Consider the following 24,921-nt stretch of genomic DNA (forward strand, 5'->3'; position numbering starts at 1 on the left):
ACCGCCACACAACGAAAGCAGGAATACAGCAACTAGAAAGTTTGTCCTCAGAACCTGGGCACATAATCGATATGTAGCAATAGAAACTGAAAAACCTCACGTGTTAAAAATGCTATGGGTCAGAAAAATATCCCACAGGGCATGGGACAGAGTACAGTGGCTTCACATTGAAGGGAACAGCTTAGCTTGGAGGAACGCCACTGGTCAGGGGAACATGGACTACTCCCTGAGGGCAGCACAGATATAATTAGTATTGCTACAGCTGAAAGTTAAACTACTGAACGTTCCATAAATTTATACACTAAAGGCAGAAAATTAAGGTTTCATTGCTAAAGAACTAATAGAGTACAAAGGTGGACAAGCTTTTCAATACAGTATTTTGATCTAGTGCGTCCACATTCAGGAAGAAAAACTGTCCTTCTCCATGATGATTTAATTCTCTACTTCTAAAGGTTAAAACTTCCTCCCTTCCTTGCTGCTTTCATAAGCATGTGTCAAAAACTGAAGACACAACAGCCACTGGAAAATTAATTAGTCTGGCTGAAAATTACAGCAGTGAAATCTTCTAAGGCTTCCCAACTCATCTTCAACTCTTTCATGACAGGCCAATAGCAATTGCATTGTTTGAAGGGGTGGAGATCAGGAAAAGGGATCTAGCTACCAAGTTGTTACACAGGAAAGCTGCAGGCACACAAATGCTGGCCTAATGCAACAGAGTAATTTTAAGTGCTTGACATTTAATTTCTCATCATTAGTGAGGACTACATTCTTTAATTGAACAGCTGTTTGCTTTTAATACCATACCTCCTCTGGATTTCCAGTTCTTCTTGTGATGGTCCATTTTGTACTTGAGAGGGGAGCTGTGAATTCTGCCGAGGCAATGTAGGACCTAAAAGCGAAGACAGATCATAAATTATTGAGTTGAACCCTTACTATACAAGAAAGCACAAAATCAAGGGAAAAGACCAGCCATCACGTAAGAATGGTTTACTTCTGCTTTTTAAGCCAAACAAGCTCAACAACATCATACAGCAAATAAAAACTGCAACAAATGTTACCTTATGTATTTACAGAATGGTTTTATTTCACATGGATGAAAAAGTTTCACAGAAACCAAAATAAACTTTATATATGATGGAACTTGACAAAAGCTCTGAAAAGCGCTCCAAGTCTGAGATTTTCTTAAAACAATGAACAAGTACTTTTGGAGGAACAAAAAAGGCTCAAAAAATTAAAACACTCACCTAAATAGAACACTGGAAATGGGGGAAAGAAAAGAAAAGAAAAGAAAGAAGAACAGGAGAAAAAACATCAGAAGCTTATCACCATATCAAGAGAAGGAAGATAAAGTATGTTTCTACAGGTCACACCGTGATTTACTCAGAGTTTAGCTCGTCAACTTGAATCAAAGACCTCCCTTTTTGGATAGGAAGGTATTGTGTCCAACAGAACAGAGAGAGGCATATAACCAATGTACAAACTGCATTCTGCTAAGCTCAAGAAATGCAAAAGAGAACGACACACAAATTCATCTTCGACTTTTACTGATGGACAATTCTAAATTATACACCTTTCAAATAAATGTATATACATCCTCTAAAAACAAAGAGGCTTTTCCAATATTCTCACAAATATATCTACAGCACAACATTATTTAAAAAGAACTAGCAGAAGTGAAGGACAAAGAAGTATGGAATTGATTAGATCACAAATGCACTGTTTCTGTAAAAATGGGCAGTAAACCAGGAAATTTAGACTACAGATAGATTTTTAGATTATGGACTTTATAAGCAAGCAGAATTAAAAAAAAAAAAAAACAAAAAAATTATCAGGTTCTGAAAAGGTCCCAAATCAAAACAGTAACTTCTTGCTGAGATTCCACCAAACTAGTTAAGAGTGATGGAGTTGTAACGAGATCTCTCCCATCTCAAATATCAAAATGTAAAATTCGTTTGCCATCTGAACTTGTTAAAGTCGTCCAAAAGTATGAAGGGACCATGTGTGACATACTAAGACAACGAGGACAGGAGACTGCCCTGTTTAAAGGCTATACAGAAAGGTTCATTTACTCTAAACAACATTGTATTGTTTCTACTCTGGTCATAAAAACAATGAATCCTGAAAATTACAGAAGTGTATACTACCTACTGCACCCTACAGTTAAAAAGTAATGTGAAAACTTAATTCTAGAAGATAAAAGCAGGAAGTGTGCTATAGAGGTTGCATCCTCCTTACTGATTCTTTTCACCAAACATTCAGTCCTTGTACCCAAGTACAAAATGTTGTCCTGGATGTACTATTTTTGCTTGGAGTATCTCCAAGAGATACCCACATATAGATCTGTATTATTTTTAATGCAAAAGATTCAATTGCAATGATAATAATTATCAGTAAGTAGAAACATCTGTCACATTGCTCATCTGGAAAACTCTTCTACTTTAAAACTTCCGAAGTCCTATGTCCTCCTCTGTCATCTCCCCTGTGTGACAGGTGGAAGGTGTTTATGCCCATTAAGGCATGACTGCAGCTCCCAAGCAGCCAGGGTATTTGCTGGCTGCACCATGCTGCATCCTTTCATGGGCTTTTACAAGCAGACACCATCCAGCAGTGCTATATACTACTACCACTTGCCACATCTAATGTACCCCCTTTCCTCAGATCTGCCGTTTCTCAGTATGAAAAACATTGATCTAAAAATAGATAAAAAAGAACAAAAATAAAAATAAATGGTCATACTATGGCCATTTACCAACTGGAACTATTTTGTACTGAAAACGTCAAACTTCCACGCATTTAATTTAAAAGTATTTAACAGGTTTTTTTCAACAAGGTATTATCACGCTGCAGTAGCTGAGTGCTGACCACCACCCTACAACCTTTCTACTAGCGTCCCCCTAACTCTTTCTTTTGCTAGCATCACTGGAAACTACCTACCTTCACTTGCACTGGCTATTCCAACCAGCCTAACCCTCAGAAAGCCCGTTCTCACAGCCTCAAACTTTGTTCTAGTGCACTGTCAGAAAGCCACGTTCTCCATCAATTCTGCAGAATGCAACCGTCAGCAAGCCATGCTGGTGTAACCTGGCCAACCTCCTCCAGTAAGTTACGTGCTTCTGTCACAGCTATATATGCAAGGGAGCTGTTAACAACCGACACGGTTCTAGTACTCCTCACACATTTTTGCCATAAGGCAACACAACCTCCCGAGTATGCTGAAGGCTTTCAAGAAATAAAGGTTCAGCTACCAAGTCATGTGGCCTGTTCTCTGACAAATTCCTCTCTGCAAGCACAGATGCCCAACAACCCCTATGCTAATGGCCATTGGCAAGTTAAAGGTATATACCAGGTGGAAAAGTATGTTACCCTCTAACATTCATTACAGCAAGCCAAGACCACCGCTTCACTGCTAAAATACAACTGTCTGATAGTGGGACAGGTGGTGTAATAAATAAATAAGCAGGAGCTAGTTAATAAAAAACACTCTCAGAGGCTTTTGAACATTTCAAGATACTTCAGAAACATCAACCCCCAAGAGAATTATTCACAGATACTGCCTGGAAAAGAAGTCTGATCCTTCTACAGGATCACTTCATCTTCAGAGACCGGTACAAGCCAAGTAAGATGAGGCCGAATGGTATATTCAGTCTGAGTTTTAAGGAAAACATAACATCTTTCTTTTTCTAAAGAAAGCACAGATGGTGCACTCCACAGCACACTCAGACAGAGGATATTATTTCACACTAATTTGTTCAGCAGCCGCTCCAGTTTCAATGCTTTCTGTTTTTCAGCTCATTCTCACCTTTGCATCACCCTTCCTCTTATGACAGTTCAGACAACTATGTGGCAAGAGATGGACTGGAAATCCAATGCACTAAAAATCCCAGGGGGAAAAAAGCCTGCAAGAAGTGTTTCCACCAGCAAGATCAGAACCAGTCCTGGTTCTTCACCCAGTGTCACAGACAACTATGCTAGCATAGCTTAAAGTGCCACCAGATTGCTGGGGGCCGCTTGAACCAAATTAAGCATTCCCAACACCACCTTTTTAAACCACAACCAGAGCTGCAGTTTATCAGACTCCTTAACTTTCACCTCCAACTGACTTCTTACCTCTCTATCTCCATTCAGGTGCTGAATTAATTCCTGTTTATTGTTGGACAATGTAACATATTGTATTGAATTAATTCCAGGTTACACAACCCTGTGTAAGTATAATTAGCCAGCTGGAATGGAAACAAGTGGTTTCTCCTCCCTTGGTGTCTTTTGGTTCATCAGTGCCTTCAGTCTTTCAATTCAATTGTCTGCTTTGGAGTTTCACACCGAAGTCTCCACCCCACTTCTTTCTATGTCACCTGCCTTATGCTAACAGTGTTGACATAGCACCTGGCTGACACTGAAGACCCCACGTTCCTATGAGGTAGTGGCCATAAAAACCCCCAAGGATCCACTGTTCAAGACTGGAGCAATACATGTACTACCGGTTATGCAATGAGTTACAGTGCATATTTTTTATTTGGCTGGACAGGTTTGCTTGGGAGCTGGCAACCTAAGGATCGGCAAAGTGGTTTTTTTGAGGACTGCTGGCAGTCAGGGTCACATGAAATCTTCCTGAGAACCCCACATGCCCTACGGTTCAAGAAAGCCAAAACACGCACAAAAAACCCCCACTCCTGCAATTACTGTACTGTTCAGAGTACAGCATTAAAAGACACAAATCTAATTTTTTTTTAAAATCTAGTACCTTTAGAAAAAGTTGATCAACTATCACACATGAGAATTTTAGTTTGAGGTGAAGATCTCATTTCTTCCCCCAGAGAAACAGTTCATATAAACAACTCCATAATTAAGAATTCCCACTCTTTCATTTCTCAGTAATCAGCATCAAAACTAAGCAACATTCTAATTATACAGTCTGATATTCAAATAAAAATATGACTGACTTTCCAAAGGAAGAACGGACTGAAAGCAGACATCAAGTTAATTTATACAGGCATACGCTATAAAGTGTACTGACTAATTATAATCTTTAGAAAACATTTTCATCAAGTACAGTTTCTGAGTACACCTTTGCTAAGCAAAGAACAGACCCCAGGCAAGAGTTCAAAACCACAGCAAAAAGATGTACATGATAGAATATAAGAACTTTTAAAGAAGTGTTCTACTGAATACTTCAAGGTTTTCACAATGAGTGGAAAGCAGGCTTTTTCAGAGATCTATGTTAGGAAGTAATGAGAAAAATTATTATGTTGAAGTGGCTTTTCACTTGTCTCCAGCTCCTTGCCGTCCCATTCACAGCCTGTCCGGCTCCAGGACATTACAGAAGAAATTCTGGGGAGACTTGCTAACTAGCTTCGAGCAGAAGCAAAACAGCACCTTCCTTGAGACCTGATTATGGATTTACATGCAAGACCAAGATGGTAAAAAATTAGGTCATTAAGAACTGACAGAACTTTTCTCTAGTACTTCTATTGGAATGAATCATCTTCCAGCTAAGCCTTCTCTTTCTTTCAAGTATCTGCTTTTCCATACACAGCTACCATTTTTTAAGTATCTTCAGCTGACTGAATTTACTCATCACTTATTTTGGCAGAGTGGGTATTATGTTGCATCTTCTATACTGAAAGTAAATGCTTTCCATTTCACTGCACAAGCACTTTTACCTGATCAAGGTAATAAAAGGGGACAAGAATAACAAAAATATTAGAATACTTTTGGATTTAAGTTGAGATAAGCCTCCTATCAATGCCAGCAGAGCCTTGGAAACAGAGTGCTGATACCCTGGGTAGCTAGGCTTGGGCTCAGCACAACTTGCCGTGTGACCCGAAGCAAGCAGGTTTGAAGTTTCTCTCTGCAGTCCTTTTATACAGGGGGGATGGAGACAATGCTTCAGCAGTACAGTCGTGTGGTTACTTAATTAATCTACAGTATCACAGTCTTAAAAAAAGCAAGTATAGGAAGTGTATCAATACCATATACCGCAGAATATTTATGCTTTTTTCTCCAGTTCTGCCAAAATTCGTTTTAATAGCAATGTTGTAGATTATGACTGTCACTATTTGCATACGATACTACAGAAATGAGCCTTTCCAGCAAAGTTGTATTTCCACAATTATGTTCATGATTTTATGACAACATCCTGCTCTCAAAAGGCAGCAGATTTAATATAGCTACAACTTCTACTGGTAATATTTGTAAAACAATATGAACCCTCAAGAGAAAAATGTATTAACATTCCCCAGCGTTTATTAAGCAAAACTTCAAAACTTTAACCACAAAATTAATGTACTTCTGTGTATGTTTGCCATGCAGTTAAGACCAACTACCAAATTTTACTGAAATTCTTTGGGTTGCCCACCCAAACTTCAATGCTTTCACCTGATACAATACTAATTCTGAAGAATCACATAAATCAGTAATACCACACAGGCAAACTTTAAAAGTGAGTATAACTCTGAAAACTTAGCAACCCCCTTCACTTCCAAATACCACAAGTATAACACTGATGATGCTTTCAATGATCTTATGTGCAATTAAAATGGAAATATTATATCCAATAAACAGGACTTCTCTCAGGTCAGTATTTTGGCATATAAACCAGGACTAGTTGATCAGGATTAGCTATTAAAAAATCTAGTAACTGAAAAAAAAAAAAAAAATCTTTAATCAATCTCACTTTTAAAAGAAGAAAAAACTCGCTAGCAAAATCAGAGTTATTACCCGAGATATTAACTTCTGACAACACAGGTAATAATACCGCATCACGTTACTCCAGTTCTGACGGGGGTGCTGACACCCTGCTCCAGAGGTTTGCCAGCAGTACAGGTATAGCATAATTACTTCATCACAGTAGAAAAATTCTTCTCACAAAACAAGTTTTAGCATGATGTGAACCAAAACAGCATGAGGAGAAACATCTGAGATCCACCCCCACCCCCACCCCCAGCCCTGCATATACATTTCTCTCTTCAGCCTCCTATAGTCTCTACACATATTCCAGTCAAGCAACCCCCATTTTTGTTTGTTTACATTTCCCAAAGATACTAAATTATTCAATCTATCATACAAGTAAAAGCATTCTCCTATCAGCAAGGATTTAATGAACCATCTCTGCTGTAAGAGAAATGACTGCACATCAGTATACAGCTGTGGAGAAAGCATGCACCTTTTCCCCGTGAAGGTCTAATTATTTAATAACTGGACAACCTAACTTCTAGGGGTCCCAATAATTTCAAAGAACTTCAACCTCCAGTTTTTCTTCCAAGATTAGACTAACAAAATAAAGAGACGCTGGAAACAAAAAACCCCTCTGTTTCTTTTTCCTCCTCCCCATTTTCCTATTAATTAAAGTGTCATCGAAAGCAGTATTAGCACAGCTTCACTGAAGCCATTCCTATCCCTTGCCTCTATACCCAAAATATCCCAAAATCTTCTTGGGAACCAATACAGAACTGTTAAAGATTGGTATAAAACCCACCATGAATCTTACATACATGTAATTCTGTTAGAAAGAATTAGAATAGGCTTGTTTACGGTTGCATTACATCCTTCAGTTCTTTTGCCACTTTCATTTTCTGCAATGAACAACTCAAAGTACCTCCTCAAATGCATATTACACATATACAAATCTCATACTTAAGTTTTTTATTCTCTAAGCAAGGCTTTCTTGAGGCTGAATACTGCTGCCACATGAAAGAATGCCAGTTCCCCCTGAACTAGAAGGTACTTTTTGCAGCAAAACTGAATGTGGTACCCCTTTGTTCCTCCCCTTGCCCAACACACACATCCCTTACTTGCCCTTATTCCTTCAAAGGAATAATCCATTTTCTCACACATCAGAGAATTTTCTCAGCCATCCAATTTCCCTTCATTGAGGCTTTTCTCTCATTCCAGAGTCACTTTGATTGCAACACTGAACTCTGTTTAATGCAGATGTGAAAATTTTCTTCATAATGCAATGCAAAACCTTTGCAGAAAGCAGTCGTCTTCAGACAATTAAGACCAATTACTGAATATCTGAACACACTGCACACAGCCTTAAAGCCAGAACTCCTCTTCAAATGACCTCTTAAACTAATGATGCATACTTGTAATTTGATGAAGGTGTAAACTTTTGACCACCTCAGACAATTATTTAATTAAATGAATAAGTCTTCCAAAATTTTCCCTAATGAGTGCCAGAAACAAATCTTAGTTCATTTTTAATCCATCTTCTAAACCAGTATAGGGCAGGAACTTGCAGCATTAGTAGTATACCTTAAAATTCCAGGCAAAAGCGCAGCCCTGTGTTGCTGTCTTTCTCTTCTGGATTTGCATGTGGTCTACAATCTGTTCAACTAGCCAGCAGGAAAATAGGGCCTGGGTGAATAGCTACTAGCTAATGCAGTCATTTGAACCAGAGCAGAGCGAAAACACTGACTTTTACATTGATTTAAATAAACCGAGTTTAAGCATAAAATAAATCAGGATGATTACATGAGCAGCACTGTAAATCAGGAGGAGAAAAAACCCCCAAGACACTAGACATGCAGGGTATTTCAAACAGCTTCACTGACAAGGTAGCCAGTACTTCAGAGTTCTTCGAGATAAACCTGTACTGTTTTTTTAGAAGAAAAATGCCAGTTGCAGTAAAGGCTTTACTCCAAGTACTTTCACTTTGCATTCTGAACTCATCAGATCGACAAAAAGCCCGTTGCTGAGTGCTCAGCCATACAGGCACCCCTTGGCTTCTCTAGATCCACTAGAGGGAGAGCCTAAATTAAACAACCTCAAATTAAGCCAGCAGAACAGCTGAGGATGCCAACTGCAAGCAAAGATCAATGACATTTTTCAAATACATGCAAGAGAAGGATAATATTTTTTTTTTTTAAAGAGTGGCATAAGTAACAGCTGACTTGCCAAAAGGATGTCCACAAAATAATCTTTAATACTCCTCAGAAGCATTTAGATTTCTGTAAACCTTTGCATAAAGTTTAAAAAAATTGCCTACAGGTTTATGAGTTTCTGAACAGTATGCTTTACTAACATTAAATCTGCTTTCCTTTTATCAATAACATACAACTTAAAATAACCAAGCTAATAAAAGAAATTGCCAAAATGAGAGAACACAGCAGAAAATAATGATACTGCAATAATCAAACTTTAATCCTAAACTAATTCTAAATTTAATTCTAAGCAATCCTAGAGTAAAAGGGAGGTATCTATATAGGATTTATTTTACTTGAGTTGGAGATGCTATATGCTGGTTTAGATATACTAGGAAACCGAGCAATTTACATAAATTGTTAGAGACAAGTTGTCCTCTTCAGGTGCAGACTTCTGAAGCAGTTTCATTAGTACACCAACTAGGACTGCATGTGTTACAAATTTTTAAAAGTCTTGCAGATAAATTCAAAGTAACAAAACTATCAAAAGTATAATATATTGATCTTCACATACTAGCACAAATTCCTTTTAAAAAAGGCTTGTTTATTAAAAAAAAGGGGGGGGGGGGGGGGACAGGACAGGATGGGGATGGACCCAGTTGCCATCTATTTCCTAAAATGAAGAGTTAATATTACAGCCTCAGAGCCAGTGACTTGTCAAAATAAATATTCAGCTATGTCAGAGATGCTAGGGGGAAAAAAAACCCAAAACACCACAAAGCCACCACCAAGAATTAATTTCTAGCTACACTTTTAGGAAATTAAAACTTTAAGCAAAAAGCCCAATTCGTTTGTTTCTAAACTGCAAGCTACTTAGTATCCTACTTGCATTACTGAAGCAGGTATGTTCAGAAAGATACTTTATTTTTTTTACTTCTTAAACTGATACAGGTCAGAAAAATTAATACACACTGACAAACCTCCCAGCTGATAAAAATTAGGAACACTTGTTGACAATATTCTAACACAGATACATTATGACCATTTATCTTTATAAACATTGTCTGGAAATGGTAACAGGCTTACAAAGCAATTCCATATGCATAATCACGAATTTTTTTTACAAGCATCAGTGCAAAGCTACTTATCTTCAGACATCTGCTGAGGCAACACTGACAACATCAAGCTTTGTTTTTTATTTCATCTTGATGGAAGCTAGAGCTGTTTGTGAAAAAGTTAAGTGAGAGCAAATCTTAAGCAGCCAGAGTCCTCCTCAACTGACAGTATCTCCTCTGCGGATGGTGTGCACCATTAGTTTGTGACTAATGCATTTTAACTTGTATCTACTACTACCAAGTCAAATCACAGGAAGGAGAAACAAAGCAACTATCTTACAATTCAGAAAACTTACAGGTTACAACCAGTCACTATCAAACCTCATTACAAACCTTATTAATTCATGTCCTCGTCAGTCAGACCTATATCTCAAAGCTCTTAAGAACAAACCAGGTAGACTGTAGCCAGCAACCAGAACATATTACCGTCACATTCAACTCGCTTCAGGAGTCACACAAAAATCCATCTGAAGACGAAACAACCCCTCGATCATCAGAGATTAATTGGTATTAAATTGAAGGAAGCATACCAACTCAAACTTAAGGGTGACTTCAGAGATCAATGAAGAGACTACCAGCAGAATGATCTGGAACAATTCATGATATGGAATGAGCAGAGGACTGATTTTTAAGTACAGTGATTTTTAGACTCATTGCAAAACTCAGCTCCCCTCCCCATCTAAGAAATTACTGAAGTGATGCAACAGGAAAGAGTTACTTTGTTTGCTCCTCTGGAATTACGCTCATTCTAGGCTACTGTTCGAATGATGTTCTGTATTACTAAAGCTGCATATAAGAAACCCCTAAACACCATTTTAGTTTTATCCAAGTCTTTACAAACTGAAGTGGCATATTAGCTCAAAGTTTCTACTACTGAAGAATATAACAACATAGCTGTTAGCCCACATATAATTCGCATAAAAAGAACTAGTCATTAGACAAATCACAATAATCCATGAAATTAAAAAACAAGCACACTGACCAATTAAAAAATTAGCACTGTCATGCCTGCCTATGTCATTTCAGCCTCTCCAGTAGCTCAGTTTTAGCATTAAGAGGAGTTAAATGAAATAAAGAAAATATATATATGCATATATACACACACGCACTTGTTTGAAACATGTTATACCAAACTCTTCAAGTACAGGTAATGGGGAAACAACATAAACACCTCAATCCTGTGGGTATTATAAAGTCTGAAAAGGCCTGACATGATATCAATTGAGTAGAAACCAACGCTTCATGTGTTCCCACATGTTGGTCAGGAGATAGAACAGAATACATGAGATGTTTACAATCAAGCAACCCTTTGGGAAAGGAGAACTGAGGGATTTAGAAGAGAAAATATCCAACTGAGAGGTAGGAGGATGGGATACACAACTGGATTATTTTAGCTGGCAAAAAAACTGTATGCCTTTAGCTACTCCTTCTATTTTAGCCTCATGCTGCATAAAACAGCACAAGCACTGCAGAATGCAGTGGTCTAGCCTATATCCTTGGTCTAGATAGCTTAGTTTCAAAAGGTAAGCCTTGAAACAACTATCAGATTGAAAAGCAACTTGATAAAGTCACCCCTTTTTTGCTGTTGTTGAGACAGCCCTAGTAAGGTCATCTACAGCCTCTCTTCTACACAGCAGAAAAGAAAACTGGCACACAAGTACTCTCTCTCTTGTTACACAGGCAATCTTTAAAGTTTAATGAGGACAAAAGAATTCTATTTGGTTACAAGAACACAGAAGTCTCTTTTAGTCTTTTAAATTAAAAACTCACTCTGTGTGCGGCCCAGTGTTATACTGATCAATTTGCTGTAGAGCCTATCTAGAATATATTACAGGTATCACCTGAAAACAAAGCCACTGATTTTTCCACCGATGTTTTAAACCCTCTATGTCACCCTGTTCTCCAACCAAATTAAATGACGGACCTGTTATCTAAATTATGTGTGCTCATCAGAATGTTGCCCCTGGATCCAAGGTCTCCAAGCTAGAAAACTCTATGGTAAGAACTGCCAAAGAGGACGACATGAATTACAAAGTTCGGAGGGAATAAACCTAATGTTCTCACAATAAACAGGTACTCAGTGAGAAGCAAAAACACCAATACACATGTTGAACACTGGATGTCTCTAGAAATTCTGAAAAATGCCCTGATCAAGAGGTATGAGGAGTTTCTTGGTGCAGTGTTTTGGTTTTGCTTCCTTAAAAAAAAAGGTGCTAAGTCAGCAAGTATCTCTATGTAATAGATAACATGAAAATCCATTTACTTGTTAGGAATTGTATTTACACAGGTGGCAGTCAAGTTGAGAATCACTATTAAGAAACAGTAATTAGGTAGACAAAACACCCAAATAATTAAACTGGCCAGAGGCTGAATGATTAGAAACAAGACTTACTGACTTCTAAGCATAAACATTTGAATTTTTTCCATCCCTGTATTTGAACAGTCTTTAAAAAAAAAAAAAAAAAGTTGAGAGAGTCTTACCAGCTTCCTGTGAATTTAATACTTCTAAGGCATGCATCATGGCACTTGCGAAGACATTGGCATCTTCCTTGCTGCCAAAATTCAGACCGTACACCTGCCTAGCATCACGCCACTGGTGGAAGGTCTGTGTAGCCTGATTGTATTTCAGCCCTTTCGGAATGGCACAATTTATTACCACCTATAATCATTAAAATAAAAAAAATAATTATGTGATTAAACAACAATTATAAACAAGCTTTAGCTTTATATAACTTTTTTTTCCTTAACCACGTCAGCTAATTCAAGCCCATAATCTGTAAAATCAAATGCTGAAGCACATAACCATTTTAATTTTAATTCCAAAGCCCCATGAAATCAGTGCTGAGAATACACAAGGGGACTAATGAGATATTTTGTATCAACTTTTACAGCTTATGCGTTCTTGTTTCAAAAGATGCAAGTGATGTTTTATAACAGCAATGTACTAATATCAACAGTTCTGACTTAGTAGCAGAGTACTTGACATGAATATGCATTTGCATTTCAGAAACTCAGTTTTCCATTAACTTAAAAGAATACTTGTTAGAATTTAATTTTTTTAACCCAAGTTATCACCTTCCCCGTGGGTGCTGCACCCCTAGTTTGCAGTGCTTTCAGCAGCAGTTTACACAGACTTCTACTATGCATCACAAGGTACCGTTCTGCAAGATTGCTATGGCTCACACAAAAGGTGATAATTTCTGGCTAGTAGGATGACCATTTCTTACAAGCCATCCACTAAGAGGATCCCACTGCACTTGGATAACTATATCCTCACCTTTTTCCACTGAATAATGGGAGAAAACCCCCACATGTTTATTCTCAGATGAATGCACAGAGACCATTTGTTACTTGGAGTAAGTGTTTAATAACAGAACACATGGGAGATTATCAGTCTATGCTTCAGGTGTGTGAGAAATGAACAAAAAACAAACCAAAAGTATTCTATGAAATGCTGGGAGAGAAGGAAATAGATACAGACGCTTTCCTCAAACAAAAATATTAGATTTTTAACCCACCCCAACTATCACAAGGCAGAGCACATTTCAGGACAGAGTGCTAAATTTGCCATTTAATCAAGATTTAAGAACTTCAACAAGGAAACTAAGATGTAACCCCTGTTGTTCCCTTCTCAGTCTCTCGAAGTGGTAATGATCAACATTATCAAATGTCAGGAGGTTTTTTAAATGAAATGATCCGGGGAAGTGAGATATGCATCCAACTTTTCATAAAACAGAAAGGGGCTGCAAAAGAACTGCTGGTACCTACACAGACCACAGCCAACAGCACACAGTAGGGAAGAAGGAACGTTTTTGGGTAGCTACCTTGCCTTAAAGAGAATCAGATGACTTCTGCGTAAACCACCAGCCTTTACACCTATCTATCTGTAGAAAGGAATGGTACAAGAGTGCACAAGAACTACATCACCTTGGAGTATGTAAAGTGCTTCGTTTATGAGGAAAAAGCCATAACACAGTTTTGCTACTTTGGTTAAAAAGAAAATTAAATTTATTATTTACAGCTCCCACAATGTTACTGAAGACTTATTCCTTACTCTTAAAAGGAATCACAAAAATAGCTTAAGATACGTATGCCAAATTTTCAGAGGTTTGCTTACCTGATGATCCTGAATCTTCCTGCCCACTACTCTGAATGTGTTGTTGCCTGTGTGATGATATATATGAACTCGGCTGAATCCAGTTGATCCACCAGCTGGTACCCATTTCTTATTGGCATCATCATAAACCATTACAGCAGCCCGTGCTTGGCAGATACTCTGCTCACTGTTAAAATACAAGTATTTTGGAGTAGAACATAAAATTACTTATGGCAAACCACCATCTTTTTGGTTAACATTTAAAAAGATCCCCACTCAAATTGTTAAAGCAATATTCCTTGCAACTTACTGAAACATTCACCTTTCTAAATACAAAACCCCTAGCACTGACATTTTGCTTAAAGGTGTTCATCCTGAAAAGTTGTGGTCAAGACAAACAGAATGAAAGGAATCAAGAAGAGATATTTTCCCTTTTTTTGCATTTTTCCCCGCTGCAGGTTCTTCCCCCCCCTTCTTTCTCTTCAACGCCAACCATGAATTTTTATGAAATGCTATAGCCATACACCATTTTTTCTGCAAAGACTGAAGAATAAAGAGTCTAGAGTTGCCCTAGCTTCACACAGTTGACATTTTTCAGTGGCAACTACTGCAATAAAAGAGGACTGGAAGACCCTGGGTCCTTTAAACGACTATTAAAGAAAACAGACACACACACAATCAAGTTCAGCACAAAAAATTCACCTGCTCATAAATGAAATGCTTCTTGGTTTTGACATATTTTACAACAGTTGACACCTAGATGTAACATTTTCTCCCTGAGAAAAGGTTATATTGATCACTGAAAAGTGCAATTTCATCAGGAGATTGCTGTCAGCAGCTAATCCTGATTATGGCAGTCATCTGGAAACTAAGGTACAGCCTGAAGTTAAAAGGGAACGTATCGTGAACATCATCATATTAGAAACACAGGAAAGCAGAACATACCATGAGCACACTATTTATTAGGAGAGGGAAACAGTACACAAATTGTCTTTACGGGAAATATGTCCAGATGCAGACAAGAAATAAAAATAGAAAGGAATGATTTCTTATCAGTAAGTCAAATTCTCTGAACATACCACTCCAGCACATCCAACATTATAGAAAGCACATGATGCCTGGCTTGCAAGGAATGTAGCCTGCCAGTTGGAAAACTGAGACGGCTGAAGAGACATGCATTCTTCACCAATTACAAAAGGAAGTACAATGAAATATTTCTTCATATTTTATGAAGGAGGGAAATGACTACTCCCCCCCCCCCCCCCATCTTTCTTGGTTCTTTTTTTGTGGCTTGTTGTCAGTTGGTTGGGGGGCACGGGTGGGGTGTTTCTTGTGATTTTTTTTTTTTTTAAAAGACCACACTGAGTTTCCCAGTATCTTATTTTCACCTCGCAGCACAAGAAAATTCAGAAGTGTATCCAGATGTTTTAATTCTCAATACATACTTTTTTTTTTGAGCAAACATAGCATCAATTTCTATCACACTTTCCATGGCACTCCAACAATGACAAAAGCACTCAACGCTGGGATGCTTTTCAAGGCTAGGGGCGAAGGCAGAATACCGAGATCGTGTCTCTTACACATGTGATTCAAGATCAGATGAGGAAATATATTCTTAATTTTAAAAACGCAGGTGTTCTAGTCTCACCACCTATTCAACAACTAGATCAGAATGGGATAACAATTTCTAATCAGACCACCCTTTTTCTAGCCACAAATTAGTTCAATATAGAGATAGCAAACCTGTAATATATAGAGATACGTATACACCCATTGCTTCCTTTCTAAGCATAGTTTACAGTTTAGACCAAAAGGACCACATCTGATCCATGAAGAAAGATTAGATGCAAAGAAAATAAAATTAATTACAGTTTCAGGTGTTTCACAGTCCCATTAAAAACATGCCACAAGTAAATAAGAAGGTTCCCTCACCTGAGAAGGGGACAATGCAAAAGCCTACTGGATTTCTTTATTCTTAGAGTGTTAAGGCATACAACTATCTTCAAGTTCAAACCCAGAAACATTCTGTACTGTTCACAAACAGTAATGGTTTTTCTAAAATGCTTAACAGTACTATAGAAAACTTGGAAAATTTCAGAACCCACAACAAATTCTGCTACATTTCACTTCAGATCAATCACAAGCATGAGAAACCTTAGGAGACAGGATCTGGATACTGATCTGGAAGCAGAGCCATGTGGTTTGCAGAGTTCTTGCCAAAAAATCACTTCCTCTCCATCATGTGTCAGATTAAAAAAATAATAATTTAGATTCTATTAAAAATTGAGACTATGAGTATAAGCTAATATGTTCCAATTACAATGCAGGCAGAACCAGAGTGTGATTAAGTAATGGTACTGGGATCAGAAGACTCAATTAGTAGGACAGACCATCAAAGTTCAGACGTTCTTATTCAGACCATTCTCACTCTTTGCCCTACCATAGTCCTTTCACAAGCCTAAGTTTTATAGAAGTTTTTACATGATTTTATTTAACAGAACAAGAAAAAAAAACCCACAACCTACTCATTTTAGAACTAATTGGTATTCAAGTGGCACAATTCCTAAGCACAAATAAGATGACCTTGAGTAGAATTTCTAGCTTTTCTTTAACAACTGTTAAAACTATTTTTAGTTCTACTTCTTGGGCTATGCCTTATAACTGAAAATATTACACAAGTCTAGATCTCAAATGTTTCATGCTCCATTTAAAATAAAAGAATTTTCTTAATAGCAGGGGATTATTGTTACCCATATAAAGATACAAGATGATTCACATACTTCAAAAATGACAAATACAAACAATTTCCAGTCAACCTATTCACTCATTACACAATAAGCCTTCTCCCTTCACTTCACACATATCTTATAACTAAAATTTTCATGTCCCAAGTCTGTAATTTTCATATCCAGGTACCAATTGGAAGGTGACATACTCCCCTCCTGCCAAGGCTCCCCACCACCCATCACTTTATCAGACTGCAGCAGTAAGATGGAGAAAAACAAGCTATCCCTATCAGAAACAAATCCAACCATTACCGTGTGCTAGCCTTTTTCCAGGGTTCAACAATTGCACATTACTAGATGTAGGGAGATTAATTCTATTTCTTTCTCTTTGTAAAACAAAGTTTTGCACTCTGAAGTGATTACATTTTGTTTTGAAGAAAAGCATAGAGGCACAAGCTTCAGCAAAGACGTCCATCTTTAGGTCTGCCCTTCAATGATTATTTAATATTTGAATATAGTACATTACAGCAATTAAGACACCATAAAGTAAGTCTCAAAAAAATCATCACTTCTAAAAAGTAAGAGGCATACCTGAACTCCATTAACTTCGAAGGGCTACATACCAAATTGAAAATCTATGCTGTTAGCTCATGACTATCTTTGACGGGTCTAACAAAACTCAAGGTTTAGTTTTCTTTCTGTGATTTGCCTTCTAGGGAAACGCTGAGTTTAACATACAGTCACCAGAACCCGAGCCAGTGCCCTCTGTACTCCTCTACAAATACAGATGAACTTATCAGTTCAAAGGAACAAGAGTCAAGTGAATTAGAACAGTATTATTTATTGTATTTCTTGCTTTTCAAGCTCATGACACTTCCCTGCTGTACTTTAACAGGAAGCAGGTCTTCACTGATCTCAGTACTTATACATGAACTCTTCACAGTCCACAGGGTTTTCTGTAACACACATGTCCCTCAGACTGCAGGAACTGACTGTAAGATGCTAGGATGACTTCATTCACCACACCAGAATCACTTTGGTCTGATAGAAAAGCTTTTTTTGGTTGTTGGTGTGTTTGTTTTTGTTTTGTTTTGTTTTTTTTAAGGTCAGTTTACTTTAGTACTAGTGGGAAATAAATAAATAAATAGTCCACTGTCATGTTGCAAGAGAAAAGATGAAGTGTCTTCATCTATTTGCCATGTCATTAGGTCTTCAAACGCATCTGACAGGGTTTACTTGCCTGTCTATACATTTTCCTTTTTCTGGTGCGCTGTACTGGTGTAACAGTTCCAGAAAGCATTACACTTGGATTAGCCTGCACCTTCTCAGTGTAAGAGCTCTTTAGAGGATGCAGGAGAGTAAGCAAAAGGATCCATCTCCAGCTTCAAATGCTACTGCCAAAACACACAGCTGCTCAAAGAACTGATCACTAACTTATTAGGGCAGTGGGTTGGGGAACTAAAGCAACAGCCTAAATATTAACTAAGAAAAATTAAGAAATCATTCTCTCCCAAGTAAACGTACCAAATTATATGTATGGAATTATACACAGAAAATGGAAAATTCATAAACTGAAACATTCAGGCAAAACAATGCTTACCAAACCTTAGGAAACAAAGTGTACAAGCTGTCTTCCCAAAACATAAAGCTTGACAAATATCTGGATAGGTATACGTTAGGAGTTCTTTAGACAAACGTGTAAGGCTCTGATTGTTAAAGCCAACCATTATTCTTGATCAGTCCACCTACAGCAATACCATATAAAGCCAAAGACAGGGTGGTTGGTTTTTATTTGGGGTGGAAGAGTAGGGGGAGGGTCTGGCACTCAAAAGGCTCACACAAAAAACCCACAGTAGTAATGAATCATAAGATTATTCTTATGGGAGAATATGCTTTCCTCCTCCAGTGATGAGATCATACAGAAAGCTCAAAAACCATAGCAAACTGAACCCTAACAGACACCATTCTTTCGCCCAGATGGAATGCATTCATTCTTTCACGTCCCAAGTTCTTAAGCTCAATGCACAGTGACACCAATATACAGTCTGCTGACCTAAGCCTTTTTTTTTTTTCTCTCCGCAAAAAGTGGATGTTTGGTTTTCCTCCCTCAAGAACTAAAAAGGATAAACAGACTTAAATGATCAAATTCATATGGAAAATAGCACAATCGCAGCCACAGAAAAGATCATTTAAATATACTAACAAGAGCAAGGGAAAGCTGTGATTGTTCTGATTCTCAACCTTCAGCATTTTTGTCAGTGATGTAACAATGAGGGTTTTTAAAAAGCCTTATCCTGCTACCGTTTCTTCTTATGATTCAGGGGTGGGTTTTTTGCTATGTTCTCAATTTACAGAAACATAACAACATGCTCTTAAATGTGCAGTTTTTGTGGGGCAGAAGGAATGGAAAGAGACGCTGATTCATCAAACGCCTGTTCAGGATTTTCAGACCACGTGGCACAAAGATAGAAAGAAACTCCAAACGTTTCCAATAATAACACCTAAAAATATACATTTTTTTTAAAAAGCAGATAAATGCTGGTCCAGATATCAAGTTTTGTATCTTGGTGGTGATGTTTTGTAAGATGATTTTCCCTGCTTGTTCCTGAACCCCGACTGGCACATCACAGTGAAAATGTGTGTTCTCAACCTCACTATTAAAAAAACCCAACCCCACCCCCCCCAAAAAAAACCTACAACATACTGTGTACTGTACCACCCTTTCTATTACCTAAACCAGACACTTTGTAGACAAAGTTGTCATGCATTCTAAGCTGCTCATTTGGCTTAACTCAATCGTTAAGCTACTTGTCAGCATCTTAAATGTGAACATAAAAATGTTTCCAGTGCCTGCAACTATGCTCCTCACATTATGGTCTGTTGAGAACCAGACTGAACTACACAGATTAATGTTTATTTTTGGGACTAGGGGATGGGGTTTGGATTTGTTGGCGGGGGTGGGATGGGTGGGTGATGAACAACTTTGTGTCACAAGTTTTTAACTCCTAAAACTACTGCTTTAATTTTTATTCATTTTCTTGAACTTTTGCACTTTAGGCAAAAACCAAATCTCAGAGGAAGCCCAGTACAACAGTTACCATCTCCTCCTTTCCACTAGACCAGCATCCACACCATCAACAGGACATAAAAAAATAATCCATTTGGGCTCAGGCAAGGTTTAACATAGGTTTTACAATAAATTAATTTTCTGTAACTCATCCTCAGTTGAAAGCTAAGAACCTCAACTTTTTCTTCATTTCTAAACCTAGGTGAATAGGCTGCTGCACAGGAACATTATGTGCTTGGTAAAGCAGAAGGAACTACGCCGTGCTATGCTAATGTATCCAACTCCAAACAATGCAGCTTGCCCACTCCAACGCTTCAGCTAGTACAGAATTTACTTGCTATTCAGGTTTTAGAAAAAGACCGAGTTGAAACCCGCTGATTTACCTGACTGGTTTTCATGCAGATTCTTCTCTGGGCACTACAACCCCCTGAGGACAAGAGTGGTTGCTGATTTCTTCTAGCCTGTCAAACTCAAAAGAGTCGCTGTTCAAACAGGAGGTGAATGCGGAGGGAGTAGTTCCAGATTGCTTCACTAACAGCTCTCCTGCTAGCGAGTTAGTATTTGCCTGTGCCTAGAAAACTTTTGATTGCTAACTGAGAGATTCATTCATCTCTCCCACTTTTTCTTCTCGTGAATTACTCAGAATACAGATTAGCTGCAACATCAAAAACCAGAGTGAAATCCTGCATGGGAAAGTCCCAACTAGAAATAAAAACTGCTAGTGCCAAGGAGCAGGGGAAACAATCTAAACACTGGGATTAGGAAAGGTTCTTCACTTTCAGCACAGAATTCTGCAACACACCATTCCAGGGCTTTAGCTGGTACAGTTTATTGAAGCCATAATTTCTTTACTCAGTGAGCACCTTCCACAAAGAAAACTGCTTTCATCTCATGTATAAAAACATTTAACATTAATTTAAGAGCAGTCTGCTCTTGGAGCAAGTGCAAGTTAAAGAATAAATTTCTCTTGTTGCTATAAATCTGTTCCTTCACAATTTGCTATTGTAGCTCAGTCCACAGCAGCAGGTGAATATCCAACAGGTGAAGGAAAGCACTGCAGGACACTCAGGCAGAAAAAGAAATATTTATTTAGAACAGCTTGATGTCAAATGGAAGCCTGCTTTTCACATAAAATTACCAATTTATAACCCCAGGATATTTTTTTTTCCAACATTGTTTCACAGGACATATTTAATGTAAGAGTATTTCATACATTGGACAAAGTAATTTTGAGTTGGCAATTCAATATTGTCTCTAGAACTGTCATACACTGATTCACATAAAAATTCACCCATTCCCTTAAAGGGAATCAGGGATATTTAAGAGAGAATATGACAACAGTTAAGCCAAGAAAAACCCACGCTACAGAAACAAACCTTAAAAAAACAAAGGATTGATAGGAATTAATAATAGCAGGCTGAAAACCATGGATTTTGAATAACATGAAGCTAGCTACACTAATGATTGCTAACTGGTATATAAAATATGCAACAATATGTTATTAATATATTATTATATGTGATTAATCATATTTAGTTACAGTCTCCATCCTAATCTTAAATTCATAAATGGTCTCTGAAGTCAACCTTCCAATTTTCATCTCAAATTGAAGATGATACTAAGATACCTAGCACATATAAATTTCAGGCAAGGAACTACTTAACCAGTACAAGGATTCGCTTCTCAAAAAACTAAAGAGATTCTATGATTACCCAAAACCAGGTATCAGTTTTCAACCAGGAACAGAAACTAAAATAGTTTACAGCACAAAGGAAGGGGTGTTTTTTAAGCAATTACTTCATCAGACAAAAGGAATGACCATTTGCCGTCTTTCTTTTTTGAAAAGGAACAATAAAATTCTTTACTTTTATCTTCCATAGTACACATTGCTCTATAAAACTAAACATGCTCAAAACTATTATCTAAAAAAACCCATGATCTAACTCAGGACTTCACCTCCATCACCTAGTTTTCCATAGGTTACCTGCTAAGCTTGAATTTTTTTCCTTTACTTGTTTGTATTACTGTACTATCCAGATATTTATCTATTTTTCTGTCTAAGAGGAACAATTTTTCACCACTTGCACTTCACATTCAAGGTTTTCCTTTTAAACAATTCGGATTTGAAAACCCACAGCATTAATATGTTACACATATCCAAAAAAGCATGCTCAGCCTTGGTACAGACAACACTTTGGATGCTTACAACAAAACATGAGGTTTATGAGGTTTTAAATCTCAGTAAAGAATTCGCTTTGAAGAATCAGACATTATAAAGTTTGTTCAAAGTTTGCCCAAAGCTTGCCATCAAAAAAAATACGAGGTTTACCTAAAATTCAAAGTTATAAGATGAAGAAGTAAGAGCTTGGATATACTGGAATTTTACACAGAAGATTTGTTCCTTGCCTTGTATAAAAATCTGGCGATAACTTCATGGAAATAACTTACTAAAAACCTTCATTATTTAGCTTTGAGATCAGATTTTCAATGAAGCAACCTGCAAGTGACAACAGCAATTCTCCCAGTTTCTTTTAGAATTGTCTAGATTTTTAATACAGGAAAAAAATCATCATGATTCATTAAATACCTTTTTCCAACAGATGTTTTGGAGGGAAAAAACCCCAGAACTACACAGAGGATGGCTATTTAGTTATAATTCATCTGGACAGGGGGCTGGGGGATGGTGGTGTGGGAATATCTTTCTAGCCATTATTTTTATATTGGTAAAATAAAAGTCTTTAAACATTTAGACTTCATAGAACCATGAAATAAGATAACCCAATTTATGCTTCCTTCATGCACTCTTCCGTATTCTTGGTTTCTTTTATCCTCTTATACAGGGTGTTCTCTTAGACACGGCATTTTTGGTAATTTATCTAGATATTTTTCCTTAAAATACTACATTGTTAAAATTAAATCCATTTTTCCACTGATTCTTCAAACATATTTCTCAAGGGCATTTACTACTTCACTTATACTAAAAGGTTACGCAGAATCTATGCAGTAATTTAAATAGATTACATTTCCTCAATGCAGATTCGATACGGTGGCATTGCAAGCCAAAGGTTTTGCCACAGTAAGTCTAACGCTGTGCCTGGATGGTGATTTTACTCAACAGTAAAACAGAGTTAAAGATTCCTACCATGATCTTCCATCCATCTCCAGACAGATATTTTTTTATCAAAATTCAGTTTCTCTTTTTCCATTAGCTTTGCCAAAAGGTAGACAAACTAAGCTCTACAGCACACTCTGGGAACGAACCCATTTGTAAGCACCAAGGTACGCTGGAACTGAGCAAAGTTAACAGCTATAAAATTGGTACCTTTACTGAACAGGAACAATCATGGCAGATTTAGGAGTTCAAATCTTTTAACTTAAAAGTTAGAAGTCTTAAAGGCCAGGGCCAAAAGCTAACCAGATACACGACTTCTTTCCTACAAATAGTCTATTGTTGATCATTTGTTGCTGTCCTTGCTACAATCCCATGAATGTGAGCCCAGTCATACTGTGGAAAGCCTTTTTAAGTGGGCACGCAGATCATCATCTTCAGCAACTAGACTGACAGTTGATGATTTCCTGTGAAAAACCACTTAACATACATTTCCTATCTTCTATACAAGTTTTAACAAAAAGTGACCTTATTATGTTATTTCTTAAGCTTTCGACACATGGTACAAATCACAGCTTCCGAGTCTTGACTTCCCAGGCAATCTTAGTTCCCAAACACACACTGCAACAGAACCCGTCATTACATTACCATCGCTGTGGATCATGTAACTCATTTTACTTTCAGATAAAGAATGGCCAGCTCCTCCTGGAATAGCAAGATAGTAGTATTTTCACATTACCTATTCAATATAATGGCTGCCTCTGATGTAGAGAGCTGTGTAAAGGGAATGTGGCTGATCCCTGATTAAGACATTACAGCCCCGGTGTTAATATATGAATATACAATTCACAGTTCATTACAAGAAAGATTCTTGTGCAAAACTTCTTTCTGAAACTGAATTTCACCTGAAAAAACACGGAAGTAAAAATCTTACTTTGTTAATTGCACACTTGTTTTTAAACCACCAAGTTGACATTAACGTGAATTAATCACAGAAAACATGGGTCCACTGCAGGAACGAGACAGGTCATCTAGCAAAGGACACAGAGAAGGCTACATGTCTTTGCCTTCATCTCTGCTGGCAAGTTTTCTTCTCAGACTTCCCAGGTCTGCATGAGTACTAACATACTACTTACTACCTGCAGTAGAGGAAAATGAAGTTAGGGGCTCCTGTTTGATACACTGGATACAGTCTCTCTATTGAACTGACCAGTATGCACTCAACAAGGGTGGAGGCAGCTAGGTGGTGACTCTAGTATCTTTTACAAGGTGACCAAGACATGTTCCTGACAGCTGGGAAAACACAAATGTCGTGATCATCCTCCAACACTGCAAGAACCATCCTCCAACACTGCAAGAACCAAGGTTCAGGGAGCCAGAGGCTCAACAAAGGGTTGCAGTAAGCAGTTTGATGTCTGACTGGTCAGCTATTACTAGTGAATTTCTCAGGAGTCAGTAGTGGCAGAAAAGATCCTTTCAACCAGATAAGAAAAAGTTGCACCAAGAGAGCAGCAAAACACTGGGACAGGCTACCCAGAGGAGCTGTGGAATCTCCATCCTTGGAGAATTCAAAATTCAGCTGGACAAGGCCCTGAGCAACCCAACCTAAATTAGAGGATGGCCCTTTCCAAGCAGGGGACTGGAGCAGATTAACTCCAAAAACTCCCACCTTGCCTAAATTATTCCATGGCTCTAGAAGAAGTAAAATTCCTTTCAGAAGATCCTACCAAATTGCAGACGTAAGTACCTTATTTATGACAATTACTGCCTTAGTATCTCATTTTATTGGAATGTTCTTCCCAAAAGTAACAACATGCTTTTCACATTTAGTTTCAACCAGCCTCTCCTTCTGTAGCCTATAAAGATCTTCAACAGTAGTAGTATTTCTAATGTTCAATGTCTAAAAGTAAGAGGTTTAAGTAAACGATATAGTATTTATATCATTAACAT

At 37.7% G+C, this 24,921-nt stretch overlaps 1 protein-coding gene across 10 annotated transcripts in view; it reads right to left on the minus strand.

Moving 5' to 3' along the window:
* The window catches only part of ENAH (ENAH actin regulator), a 99,431-nt gene that overhangs the window by 36,577 nt on the left and 37,933 nt on the right, over nucleotides 1-24,921 (minus strand). For 9 of the 10 annotated variants that reach the window (XM_037405315.1, XM_037405321.1, XM_037405322.1 and 6 more), the window contains exons 2-4: nucleotides 14,091-14,256; nucleotides 12,455-12,632; nucleotides 805-889 (exon numbers count right to left, since the gene is read on the minus strand). In XM_037405315.1, coding sequence (XP_037261212.1) covers nucleotides 805-889; nucleotides 12,455-12,632; nucleotides 14,091-14,256 — 429 coding nt within the window. Of the gene's footprint in view, nucleotides 1-804; nucleotides 890-12,454; nucleotides 12,633-14,090; nucleotides 14,257-20,245; nucleotides 20,312-24,921 lie in introns of those variants that run through there. The other variant, XM_037405319.1, reaches the window with a different exon arrangement.

This window comes from Falco rusticolus, chromosome 12 (genome assembly GCF_015220075.1).
Source record: "Falco rusticolus isolate bFalRus1 chromosome 12, bFalRus1.pri, whole genome shotgun sequence".
NCBI classification, from domain to species: Eukaryota; Metazoa; Chordata; class Aves; order Falconiformes; family Falconidae; genus Falco; species Falco rusticolus.